General features: G+C 45.8%; 1 protein-coding gene across 6 annotated transcripts in view; it reads left to right on the top strand.

Annotated features, from left to right (window-relative positions):
- Positions 1 to 1,609: 1,609 nt before the first annotated feature.
- The window catches only part of plekhg5b (pleckstrin homology domain containing, family G (with RhoGef domain) member 5b), a 63,902-nt gene continuing 51,955 nt past the window's right edge, over positions 1,610 to 13,556 (top strand). For 3 of the 6 annotated variants that reach the window (XM_035159014.2, XM_035159012.2, XM_035159011.2), the window contains exon 1: positions 9,994 to 10,865. In XM_035159014.2, coding sequence (XP_035014905.2) covers positions 10,742 to 10,865 — 124 coding nt within the window. In that variant the 5' untranslated portion in view covers positions 9,994 to 10,741. Of the gene's footprint in view, positions 2,425 to 3,632; positions 3,771 to 9,993; positions 10,866 to 13,556 lie in introns of those variants that run through there. The other 3 variants (XM_047340288.1, XM_035159013.2, XM_035159019.2) reach the window with 2 other exon arrangements.

The raw sequence follows: 13,556 nt of genomic DNA, 5'->3' as shown, positions 1-13,556 counted from the left end.
TGTACATGAGAAGACACGGCCCCCAGGAACTGACAGGTAAAAGGCAGAGACAGAGACAAGACAAGGATGCTGTTGGGAGTTTGTTTTCAAGCCTTTGTGGTCGTGTTGGGTTTTAATGGTCATTTAGTGTCGTTTAATGGTTATTTGGTCTCTTTATGGTCATTTTGTCTCATTCTGTGTGTCTTCATGGTCAGTTTTGATATTTTTGAAGTTGTTAGATGTCCTTCTTTTGTCCTTATCGTTGTCTTGTCTCATTTTGTGCAGCTTTTTGTGTCTCTAAGGTCGTTTGGTGTCTATCAATGGTCATTCTGTCTTGTTTTATTTGTCTTTGGGGTCATTATTCATATTGTTGTAGTTGTTAAATGTTTCTCTCTGGTTGTTATTCATCTCTTCACGGTCATTTTTTCAACATCTTCATGGTTGTTTTGTGTTTAAACTGTCCTTTTCTTTTCATTTTGTGTGTCTTTGTGGTCATTTTTCATATTTTTGTTGTGGGTACATGAATCTTTATGGTTGTTTGGTGTCTCTTGATGGTCTCTTTGTGTCTTTGGTCATTTTGTGTCTGTGTTAATTTGGTGTCTCTTTGTTGTGTCTTTGCCTTTTTCCTTCTGTGACTGTGTCTATGTGCTTTGTGTGTTGTTCTGCATCTCTTTATGGTGGTTTTGTGTTTCTTAACTGTTGCTTCTTGTCTCTTTGTGGTCATATTGCGACTTTGTCGACATTTTTAAAAACCTGTTTATGGGAGTTGTGTGTCTCCTCGTTGTTTTGCATCTCTTTGTGGGGCATTCATGTTCATTCTCATGTGTTTATGGGAGCTGTGTGTCTCTTTGTGGTGGTTTTTTGTCTCTTTATTATCATAATGTATCTATTTAAGCTCATGTTGTCTCATTGTGTTGATTTTTCATCTGTTTATGGGAGTTTTGTGAAAGCAATTTGTCTCATTGTGGTCATATTGTGTCTTTGTGGTTGTGTTGTGTCTCTACATTGTCATCGTGTATCTACTTGAGATCATGCTGTCTCTTTGTGTTAATTTGTATCTCTTCATGGGGCTTTGTGTCTCTGTTGTCATGTTGTGTCTTTACGTTCATGTTCATCTGTTTATGGGAAAGTTATTTGTCTCTGTGTTGTTTTTTTTTGGTCTCTACATTGTCATTGTGTATCCATTCATGCTCATGTTGTCTTTTTGTGATCATTTTTCATCTGTTTATGGGAGTCTTGTGTCTGCTTGTGGTTGTATTTTGTCTCTTTGTGGTTGTTTTTTGTCTCTTTATTGTCATATTGTGTGTATTTAACCTCATGCTGTCATTTTGTGTTAATTTGTCATCTGTTTCTGGGAGTTGTGTGTCTCTCTGTTGTTGTTTTTCATCTCTTTGTTGCAGCTTTGTGTCTCTTTTTTTTTCTCACTGACTTTGAAACTATTATCAGTCCCTTCATACTGAGGCTCTGGCCCCGGGGCCCCCACGCTGACCCCTCGGGGTCCCGGGTTGTGGTGGGGGTGGGGGGGCCTGTGCCTCATCGGGGGCCCTCTCGTTGTTAATCCGTCCAATGCCTGAACGCGCTTTGGACACAGGATCCGTGCGCGCCTCTGCTGTGCGCGCCGGTGCCTCCGTGGCGCCTCCAGCGGCCGCGGCGCGTCACTGTGCAGAGCCGCCGCAGCCTTTGTGGGTCCCGGTCGTGTGAATGAATGGAGCCGATGGTGGAGCTGAGGAGGCGGCGAGACGAAGCGGGCGAGCGGACAATATGTTTCCAACTCCGGCTGCGGGAGGAGCGGAGCCGCTGATCCACGGGAATCGACCCGCGCACGGAGGCGCAGCCGCGAAGGCCCCAGAGGAGAAGCAGAAGGTGAAGAGGAAGGTTTCCCCCCGCGCGTAATCTGTGGATTCCTGCACCGACACGGCTCCTCTAATCAACATTGTTCCACCGGGACGTCGACGTCTCTTTTCTTCTCGTGCGTGCGGCCAGCAACAGGTTCTGTACTGCGTCCTGCTCCCAGCCGCAGCCGCTCGGTGCCGGGGAACCGCTCGTCGTGTGAACCCGACGGATCCGTTTTGGTGTTTTTTGTGTGTTTTGGTTTTTCCTGGCCACTCTTTTCCACCCGTGCGTCCACCGAGCAGCAGCAGCAGCTTTGTGCTCACAGCCGAGCAGAGTGTGCAGGAGCCCGGGCGCACTGCGAGCCAGAGGAGGGCCACAGGACCGGGGCGAGGACACGATGCGTAAAAGTGAAATCAGTTAATTAAACGTTGCTGGGTGATTAATAGAAACAGACACACGCAGACAGACACACACACGCTGGAGGAGCTGCTGCAGGGGATTGTGTTCCAGGACGGACTGTGTGCGCTTCGATGGTGCCAAACAAGTGGACCATGAATTCAGTTCTGCACAAGTCGCCACCGAGGAGCTGGCTCGGGCTCAGATTACGACTCAGTGAGTAAAAATTCATGAAGTTCCTTTTTCCTTATCAATGCCACTATCATCATCATCTTACTCTGTGAAGCTGATGTGGGATCAGTCACCTGCAGGAGAAACATCCTGGTTCCTGCTGCAGGAACTGAGCTGCTCTCACATCTTTTGTTTCAAGCTTTTCCTCCACTCTTCAAAGTTCATGTCTGGATTTGGCAAGCGACCTGAGCAATTATCCCAGCTGGAGGCACAGAGGTATTTCCAGTCAGTACAGTCTGATCTGAAGTCCCCCCTGATGGAGGCTCAGCTCTGCAGCTGAACACTCAGATGATACACATCACCTCCTGTAAATCTCTAACCCCCACCCCCACCCCCAGACCTGCCATCTGTCCTCCCCTCTCATCCCCAGCTCATAATTCAGATCAAAGTTAAAGTTGTAATATCTGTAGTGTTGTTTATGGCTGGAAGTGACTCATTTTATTCACTAATTGATTAATGTGCAGTTAGTACAAGTGTGAAAAAGGTTTATTCTACTTTCCCAGGGCCCGACACCACAAATTTAAAGTTAGTTCTGTCCAAACAAACCAAAGATAATGTAGCTTTAAAGAGCCTTTAATGTGTATAATGGTACTTGTACCATTTCAAACAATATCTATCCACATGATATTAATCCTACAAGTTTCTCATAAGCTGCTGAAGCTTCAAACTGAGCGAGCCACACAGGTAAATCCACAGATCTGAGTGAATCCAGTCTGCTAGAGGTGAAGGGAGGTTGAAAAACGCTCTCTCTACTTCCCTAGTGCCCAACATGATGTGTTTAAAGTTAGTTTAGTACAAAAACCCAAAGATAATGACAGAAAAACAGGTAAATGTTCGTATTGGAGAAGCTGACCTGATCAATAGTCTTATTTCCGTCATACTACAACTTTCCACAGGAGCAAACTAAAGTTTTAATCTCTCTCTCTCTCTCGGGCTTCACACGTGCGACGTGCAGACGGTTCACAGGTTCCTGCAGTAAGCAAAGAGAAAATGGAGTTAAAGTTTAGCAGCCTTAATTGGTTAATTGGTTGAGTCTGGAACCCCTCTGTGTTCCAGGCCACCGGAGTCTTAAGCCCGTCTTAAATAACGGGTCTAATCCGGGACCAGATGTCTCGTCTGGTCTCCGTCCACTTCTGAAAAACAAAAAAACAGAGAGACGGAATCTCGGCTCTGTGATTCAGTGTTAACGGTGTCAGAGTCGAAGCTGCTCGGATACACGACGAACACACGATGCTGCGGCTTGAATTGATGTCGTCACAAGCGTGTTTTGATTCATCGTTTCACGCACTGACGTCTTCTCGTGTTCAAATATCCTGCGAGTTCGGCTGCAGGTAAATGGGAGATAAGCGACATAATAGTGGCCTGTAATTAAAGAAGTGATCCAACAATTCATAATAATATCTTACTGATTATTTTCTTGACAATCGATTAATTGTTTAAACTCGAAGTGGTGATGAAGGTCATGTGACGCAGCTGAAAGCTCCGGAGCAGCTTCTAAAAGGACCTTGAGTTGAGATTATTTGAGTTTTGCGGGTTTCATGTTAAAAAAAGCTGCAGAGCTCTGAGGGAATATTTGACGTGTGGAGTGTTTCCACTGACACACTTGAGTGTAACTATAGTGTGTGTGTGTGTGTGTGTGTGTGTGTGTGTGTGTGTGTGTGTGTGTGTGTGTGTGTGTGTGTGTGTGTGTGTGTGTGTGTGTGTGTGTGTGTGTGTGTGTGTGTGTGTGTGTGTGTGTGTGTGTGTGTGTGTGGGGTCTGGCTTGTGGCTTGTTACAGTTCAAACTTCCGTATTCATACTGTCTTTCCATTGTTTCACTTTTTTCCCCGACAGTAATTTCCTTTCTCTCTTCCCCTCTTTGCATTTCTGCCGTTTCCTGGTGGCGCCGGGTCACAGCTTTTTCTCCACTTTTTGTTTTTCCCTCTTGTCTCCAACCGCTTATTCGAGAATAATTACTCTGGCCTCACGTGGCTAATATGTTCGCACGACAGCCTCTATTTGTTTTAATGCCAGACTCATTAATAACTTTTTAACGGCTCTGAAGTGGGAACTGTAATCGTCATTTCTTCACTGGTCAAACTGTCTTTCCTCTGATTTCATGTGATTTGTGTCACAGACGATAACTGAAGACGACGCAGCGACTCTTTGATCCTCTTTTTTTGTCTTTGATGAGCGGTTTCCAGACATGAACAACATCCTCATCAGTGTCTTCTATGTTTACGGCTCCGCTCTTTCGTCCTGACATATTTGTATTCTGGCAGGAGAAAGTCAGGAGGCTATTTGTGTTCTCACCTGCAGCCCCCCCCCCCGGAGAATGTCAGGAGATTCTCCAGAGTTCAGTGCATGTCTGAAAGCAGCGATAGAGACTTTATTTCCTTCCTTTATATCTCATCGTTTCTGTTTCTGTGGGTTCCATGTCCCGTCCTTCTATAGAGTTTCATATTAATCCATTCAGCTGACAAACAAACAAACAAACAGTTAAAACACAATCTCTGTGGCGTAGGTAAAAAAAAAACCCCACAAGGGTCTCATCATGTTGTAAATGAAACAATGGGGAGCTGCTTCTCTTTAAACTGTGCAGCAGCTAATTAAAGGTGTAATTTAAGGTCACACACACACACACACACACACACACACACACACAGGGATCTTCTTAAACTCCAGTGTTTATCTCCACTCGAGTCCTTCCACACTTATAACCCCCGCCCCAGCTAAATGACTGTTTAGGCGTATCGCAGCGACAATAACTGTACTTTTATGGAATAAGTGTTTTTGATTCCCCCGTCGACTCTGTCATTGGCTCCTCGGCAGCAGCCCCCACTGCAATTTACACCAGATTGTTTCAATTATGGGATTATTCACATCAACAAGTGGAAGAGTTGGTTGTTGGTCCCTGTGAACGGCTGGTGCAAGGATGGACTGTTGAATCGTGTCCCGCTCACACTCATAGAAAACCTCTGTTGATAGAATGATAAACACTTCTGTGCATGGGAGGTTATTCCAGATATATATCTCAACAGTTTGACGGATTGCTAAGAGGAGAAACATTAATTACCATTAATTAGTCATGTCTCTGGGAAATCATTTCACTCTCAAGCTGCTTTCAGACAAACGCACTGAACTCCGAAGGGGCTGAGAACGCAAATATTTGAGTCGGTTGCTTTGGACATTCTCTGGAGTTTCTCCAACCCCGAGTGAAAACTCTGGATAATGTCCAAATGAGCCCATGTGAGAATGTAGCAGGAGATTATCCTCAGGATTTGCTGCAAGCGAGTGTTGAAGACGTTCTAACACTGACGCAAAACTGGAAGAACCCAAAGGATGCGAGTGTCACGTAGAAGACACTCGGGGAAACTTGGGAAAACGAGGAAATTCAAAAGAGAGATGCTTCTGTCGTTATGAACGCGTCTGACCTGGACAATGTCCCGCCACGTTTCTTCAGGTGTGCAAACGCCGGAGAAGTTCTGGACCCGAGTGTGAGGGCCGTTCTCCAGAGTTCATGTCTGACAAACACAAATCAGGAATCAGACGCAGGTGACATTCTTTCCAAACCGCCCTTTCAGTGCAGCCCTGGAATTTTCAAACTAAAAGTGTTTCCAAAAGTCAAGTAGTAAAACGTCTGCATGCAGATGAAAGATCAGACGCAGGCTGTTCTTATGTTCTCTTCATCTGAGATGGAGGATTTTAGAAAGTGGCTCTCGAACACAAATTGATGTATTTCATCTGCACTCTTCATTTTTTTTACTGACTTCCCACAGAGAACGTGTAAATCCAGTCTCAGTTTGGCGGTGAAGAGTTAACCTCGGCCTGTTTGATGGGCCACCTTGCTAAATATAACCCCGAGCCTCCTCCACATGGGCACGCACACAGGCCTTCGACTGCACTCCCTCCGTCAACACTCAGGCTCACACACTTTTCTCCCCGGCAGCTCACACACACACACACACACACACACACACACACACACACACACACACACACACACACACACACACACACACACACACACACACCGACAGGCTCATTTACAGTCTTGTTGCACCGCAGCCGCTCACATGCTCATTTCTCAACACACCATTAATACTTCAGTGAGAGCGTTCGGCACACGGGGAGGTTTTTTTTCGCCCGGCGGTTTCTGCCTCACGCTAAAAATGAACTGGAGGTAGTTGAGGTGACGTTGCCGTAGCGATGCTCGTAGTGTGGGAAATACATCTGCACTTTTTTAATGTCAAGTTTTATGTCCGTTTCCTGTGAAACCCATCTGCTGTATTACAAGGTGGACAGAAAGATGGACGTCATGGGGAAGAATGCTGAGTCACTTTACAGCAAGTCAGTTGAGAAGATTGAAAAATGCATCGATGTTATGACGTGCGACTCTTCAATATGGAGATGTTTGGAAAACGAGGATGTAGACACTCGCACCCGCTTGCTAATTGGGTCTTTTCCGTCACAACTTAGTCTCCTCTGATTCGTCAGGCTCCTATCACATGACCCCCCCTCCCCTTCCAGAAGAAAGCGTCCGACATTATCCTTCGATACCAGCGTGGATAATTGATAACACGTGCTCGTTCTAGCTCTTTCTGCAACTAGCATACACCGGAATGTGCATGTCCAGTGTTCGTTAGTGGTCACGTGATAAAGGTTTTCAGGTGTGTTAGTGTGGACGGGGATAAAAACTGATTGTTTCGTTTTGGAAATGTAGTTGTATGGATGTAGCTTTAGCTTAGCATAAAGGCTGTAGATCCAGCGAAACCTGGCTTTGTGAAAAGGAAACGAAAATCCAGCTACCAGCACCTTTTTATTTCACTAATTTACACGTCACATTACGGAAAAACATTGGCATAAAAAGTGAAAGTGTGAATGCGACAACTCGTGGTTTAACAGGGAGGTTTCGTGCTGTGACGTATTTCTTTTGTTTCCAGACTCTCGTTAAACCAGGACTCTGCGGTTTTACGGTTCAGTCGACGTTTCTCTTACATCACATTTAACAGAGTGGCGCCGCCCTCCTCATCTCATTCTTGGCAAGAAAGTCAATGAGTGTTTCCCCAAAAAGTTCGAACTATTCATTTAACGAGAGCTTGTGTGGAGAGAGAGAGAGATGCTTTGAATCTGGAGTTTGAAATACGATCCGAGTACGAGAGTGTTGTGCACGATGCTACGTTTCCAGCCGTGTTTACATTTCACATGAAAGCTTTAATCTCTGTTTTCTTAATCCAAAGACTCCATGTTTGGTTGCATTGGTTGTTTCTTCTTATTTATAGTTATTTATAATGAAGTTAATGGTCAAGCTGTAAAAAAATAAAGCCTCTTGGTCATTTCTTGGTCATTAGGATTTAATGACGACATCTTAGGAATCATTTCCGTTCATCAGCTGCTTATATCGGTTTAGATATTGTCTTTATTCCAGGATTGGTTTTGTCATCCTTCAAAGGGCCGCTCCTCTTACTCTGCTCGTTCTAAGGAGAATAAAAACTCCTCTGTGGCTCTGGAGGAACTTTCCAGTGTTAAAATGTCATCAGGGTTCCTTCAGCTCTGGTTCGGGGCTTTGAAGAGGAACCCTCCATTAGGTGGTGTAGGGTTTGAAAGATGAGAGTATTTAGGAGGCAGTGAGATCAAAGCTGATATCCAGTTGCATTGTGGGAAAGTTAGGGTCCAGTGTTTAGAAAGCCCCCCCCTGCCCTATAGGGGTCACATTTAGAAAGTGGTTCAGGCCTGTTTCTTCCATTTAAGAAACATTGCTAAAATAAAAAGTCTCTTATCCTTCTAAGATCTGGAGAAAATCAGTTTTAGTTTCTTCTCATCTTGATTAGTGTAACTCGTTATTCACAACTTTGAATCGCTCTCCTGTGTCCGTCAACAGTTTTGAGAGGTTGTTTAAAAACTCACCTATTTGGTAAATATTATAACTTGGTCTAGTCCCTACGGTTCCATTGTTTTTGCTTTCCCTCTGTGTAGTTTTCATTCTTCTATTGTTTGTGTTTTACTCTGTTATTTCCTGTTTATATCTTTGTTTTGTCGAGCACCTTGTAACTTTTAAAGTTGCTTTCAAAATAAAAGGTACCTCCTTACTTTATGGAGCTTGGTCCATACTAGAGACTAAAATTCATAATATTGCCGCCTCTGCTGCTCTGGAAACCAGACCGATCACAGAGCTCATGTTTATTTGTTCTCGCAGACTGGCCTGCCCCCCGTCCCCCCCCCAATTCATTCGCAAATGTGAATGTCTGGCTAAACCTCAGCTACTTCCACTTGGACTGTTTATTGTTCCACGTCTGTCGCTCAGGAGAACGTCATGAGAGTCCAGTGCAGAATAGGTGGAGCGCTCCTTTAAGAGGAGAGAGCACAATAGGAACAGGAATAGTCTGTGTGTTAGTGGTGGAAAAAGTAGATTCACCTACATCCTGTTCGTCATTAGACTCTGGCTCCCTGACGAATGACTGCATCTGAACCCTGCCAGAGAAAGCAGCCTGTATCAACGCTCGGCTGCCAGTGTGTTCATGTCCATTCCCGAATTAACGTTAACAAGATTTCCTTCGTAGCCAAAGTATTTTCTGTGTGAGATCAGATCAAAATGCATTTGGATAAAAGCAGAGCCGTAATGGAGGAGGTACTTTTTATAGCCTCGCCACATCTGTCTGAAAAGCATTTTTAATTTTTTTTATCGAAGGGTGATCTGATGGATGATGATGAAAGCCAGCCTGTCTAATACCTCCTCCGCTGCCCTCTTTGTTTTCGGCAGTAGGTGGAAATTGGCCCTCGTATCCGCAGCCCAGTTCTCATGCTGCACGACTGCTCTCTTCATTAAAAGGGAAGCCGCGTGCTCAAAGCTGCTTCGGATTATTACCATATGTCTGCAAAGCCCAGAGCTGAGCAGCAAACCGGCTCCCATCCTACCCTCTAATTTCTTATCCCAAAATTGGACATGTGGGTCGTTGTGTGTGTGACAACGTCCCTCCCTTCTCTCAGCCGGCGCAGCACATTCTCACAGTATTTCTTCTCCCATTTTAGATGCATAATAGCAGAGCATCGGCCTTTTAAGCAACACTGGGGAAAATATTATGCCTCGACTTGAGGTATCTGACTCCATGTTGTTTTAACCCCTCAGCTGTTTTTCAGAGATATTAGAGAAGTGGAAAGCATTGTCTCAAGTTGAGCGTCTCATGATGAAACTCCCTTTGCTCATTTGGGCGGTTTCTTCATCTCCAGTGTGTGAGCATTGTCCCTCCGCAGAAGAGTCGGTGCTTTCATAAAAAAGGAATAAATCTTTCAGGAGACATAAAAGGCGCGGGCACTAATTAATGCAGAAAAATGTCAGGCCTTTACAGTTTTGCGCAAAACATAAAGAAAGTTCACTCTGGATGTGGGAAGGAGGTTTACAAGAGATCTTTGTGTCACGCAGTCCAAAAGCCATTGGCCCAGATTGCCCGTCCCAGCATGCAACTCACCTCTGCATGAATACAACACTTGTGCGATGGAGTGGGCAGAAAGCCCCCCCATCGTTGGGAGATCCTACACAGGGCTTTAATATGAGCAGTTTGCCTCACTCCCAAGTTTTGTACAGTTTGGGGAAAACTTTTTGGAAGGATGAGGTCGAGACTCGGGGAAGGCGACGGCGGCGGCGGCGGCTTTTCGCTGCCGGGGATTTGGTTTGCGACACCTTGCAGCAGTTGGACGTCTGTAATTTAGGCAGGAACAGCTCAGTTAAATGGATTAGAAGAAGGCAGCATTTGGTGCTTGACAGCTCTCGGTGTGTGGCTTTTAGTGGATGATTAGTGGACTGAACATTGCACTGAATCAACAGGGAGAAGCAGCGAAGGAGGGGGGGACATGTTGACATCAGTGTTTGCTTTGAAGACAGACCTGTGGTCAGTTATATCACCTGCTGTTGCCTATTTGAGATTCACCGGTTAAAACCTGGATGGCAGCGGTGACGCGTACTCCAGGTTTAGAGTCAGTAACCCGGTCCCCTGCAGATGAAGTGGATTTGTACTTGAGGGAAATCTGTCTGCTCCCCTGGACCGGCCTCGAAGCAGAGTCGGACTTGGCCGGGGCTCAGAGAGTTTAGTGGTTTAGCTGGATGAGGTAATTGCGCAGGTGGAGATTTGGAGTAAACATATTGGCAGTTGGCAGAGTTTTTAAAGTTGAGCTGGGCAGGGACGTCTTAATTTCACAAAGATGGCTGATGAGAGGGGGGCCGGGGCGGGTTAGGGCCGATCGGTTCAGCAGGCGGGGGCTGTGTCAAAACATCAAAACATCAGTTCTACCGATGACGACTTAACGTGAGCCGGTTGAGGAAGCGACGATGTTCACGCACTGGAAGAAGCGTGGAGCGTACGAGCTGGAGGCGCTGCCGCCCTCTCTCGGCCAAGTGGGAGCAGAGCGCTACTCCTGGTCCTCCTCCCTGGACGTCACCCACGATCTGTGTGGTAAGCCGTGCTCTGAGGAGAAATCACCTGGTGTGTGTGTGCGTGTGCGTGTGCGTGTGTGTGCGCGCGTGTTCTGCCTTTAACAAACAAAAATAGAAAAATAACGATTAAAATCAATAAGGAAATAAAGAAAACTACCAGTGCCGTCACCAGTTGGTCAAGACGGAAATATCTGGACAAATATTTGCCTGACCGAAATTTGAATTTTAAAAAATATTGGATTTGTGACCACATATATGCAAAAAGAGGAGATTCTTATCAGCCGCCTTTGCAAATTGCAGCCAGAGACAAAAGGGACAGGCTAGGAACAGGAAGTACGTGGGACGAGCGTGTTACACCTCCTTTTCATGAAGAGATATTTGTTTTCTTATATATACTGAAAACTGGTTTAGACTTGAACGAGAGATAAGTATAAAGTTAGCCCGGGAGCACAGGATACTTGTAAATGTATTTTCCATTTAACTGGTTCGACTGGATTGTTTACTAAGTCTTATCTTGATTCACAGGATACACAAACAAACCTGTGTCATCAGCATATTTTCATTTTTACCAGTTGGCTCCGTGTTGCTTATTGTTGTCGGAGCTTCCTCAAACCTGCCTTCGCGTGTGGTACCGTGCAACATGTTATCGCACAATACTTCACATTGTTATACCTAACTCTCCTGAAAGCAGATGATCTGGTTGAAATGTATTTCGAGCTCAGGATTTCAGCCTCATCATGGAAATGTTTTGTTTTTTTCCATTGCCCTGCTCTTCCGTGGAAAGCACTCAGTGACCTGGCATGAAGACAGCCTCACATGAGTGAGAAGAGAGGGGAACAGTGGATGAGACCGGCTCCGCAGATGAAATATTTACCGGCGAAGGAGTGCATAGCTGAACTGAAATGCTTCCCTGTCTCCGCTCAGTGCAGTTTTTTTTCTGACGTGGCACAGGGGCACTTGCTTTCCGCTGTGCCGCCCGATTTATGCCATTACTGGAGGGGAAGTGATAACACAGGGCCGGGGGAGGAATGTTCCTCATCCTCTCCTCTCTGCCAGCCTCGTGGAAATAATGTCCGCTCTCTGGTCAGCGTAAGGACAGTGCCTGCTGAGGCAGACCTGTTTGGCACAGGCCACAAAGAGGAATGGCACAGAGGGAACCGCGCTGCTTTGATCCTTGTACCTTTTCACCATCTTGGTGATTAAGCTTCAAGCGGCGACAGAAAGAAAACATTTCCCGACTCCCTGGTGCACTCGGCTCTTCAGCTCCGCCACTTCAACAACTGTCCCTTTCTTTGAATTAGAACAGTCATTGACCTCCCTCTGATTTGTCATATATGAGAAGGTTTTGGAGCTGATATACGAACACGTTCCTTACGTAGGAGGTGGAGCGGATCGTCCTCTAACAGTAAGGTTGGCGGTTTGATCCCTTGTGCTGCTCCTGCCCACATGTGGAAGTGTCCCCGTGCAAGACGCTGAACCCTAAGCTCCCCCCGTGAGCGGTTCAGGGCCTTGAAAGGCAGCTCTGAGTCTGTTTTGACAGAAAAGGGCCATATTAGCGGTTCAAAGAGAAGGATTTAAGATGATCTATTGGCAGAAATGTAATAAAGCCCTGAGCGGACAAAACGAACACCGGCACTGGAGAGGGACTTGACCCTTGAACGTTACCGGTGACGGATTCAATGTTAAAGAATTTAGAATAAATAAGAACGGTGCTCGATAGCGGCTGGAACTCTAAAGCCATTATTAGATATGAACTACAGAGAAGGTCCACGCAGGGTCTGGACTTTCAAGTGAGCACATGTGCACCAGTGTTGGCCTGTATCACCAAAAGCTCTTGAATCTCATCGTGTTTCGAAGTTGACATCTTCGGCCAAGTCTTCTACGCGTTTGGCTCCTCCTCCTCTTCTTCACCCTGAGATATTTGTATCCCTCCGGATATTGTCAGGAAGTTCGACAAAAACAAAGTTTGTTGTTTGAGTTCTAATTTGAGTTCCAGCACAACTTCAGGTCATAAGTCACCACATTCCTGCTTTACATTACATCCAATGTCCAAATGATCCAGTACACACTGGCATCCCCCGGGTCATTCTCAGCCATGAGTTCCAGTAACAGAACATACCTCAATGTTACTTGGAACCAGCAAAGCCCATAAAAAGAATGGCCCTGAGAACCCAGAAGGGCACCGCACCATTCTATATTAATAACTTGCACTTGACCAATTCATGTTCTTTCTGACATAAATGCCCTAAAAATATTCCAGTTATGCAGTAATCCCCTCCTGACCCCTTAAAGATGGAGACCGGGGATTAGGTTTTCAGCGTTTATTGTGTCGTAGCACTGGACCGTAGGTGCGCCTGAAGGGACCGGAGAGGGCCCCACGTTGGCAACTGTCATTTTCATGAAGTTATTCCACAATCAGTCGGCAGAGTAAACCAGATATTATTCGTTTTTTTCACATCGTGTGAATTGAAAATATTGCACGGCTCCTCCGTTTGCCTCTGGAACAGTTTCCACAGTTTTGAACATGGAGACCTTGGGCGTGCTCAGATGTGGCGGTGGAGTGGGATCGATGGACGAGGGAGGGGTGGGGGTGGGGTTGTGATGCACATGTGTGTGATTTCACCGCTGTGGGGGTAAAACAACATTATAAGCATGAGGGCTGTGTCCTGGCTGCTGCCACTGAACCCTCCGCATTAGAAACAGCTGCGAC

The sequence above is a fragment of the Hippoglossus stenolepis genome, chromosome 6, assembly GCF_022539355.2.
Source record: "Hippoglossus stenolepis isolate QCI-W04-F060 chromosome 6, HSTE1.2, whole genome shotgun sequence".
Lineage (NCBI taxonomy): Eukaryota > Metazoa > Chordata > Actinopteri > Pleuronectiformes > Pleuronectidae > Hippoglossus > Hippoglossus stenolepis.
This window is presented reverse-complemented; position numbering and strand designations above follow the sequence as displayed.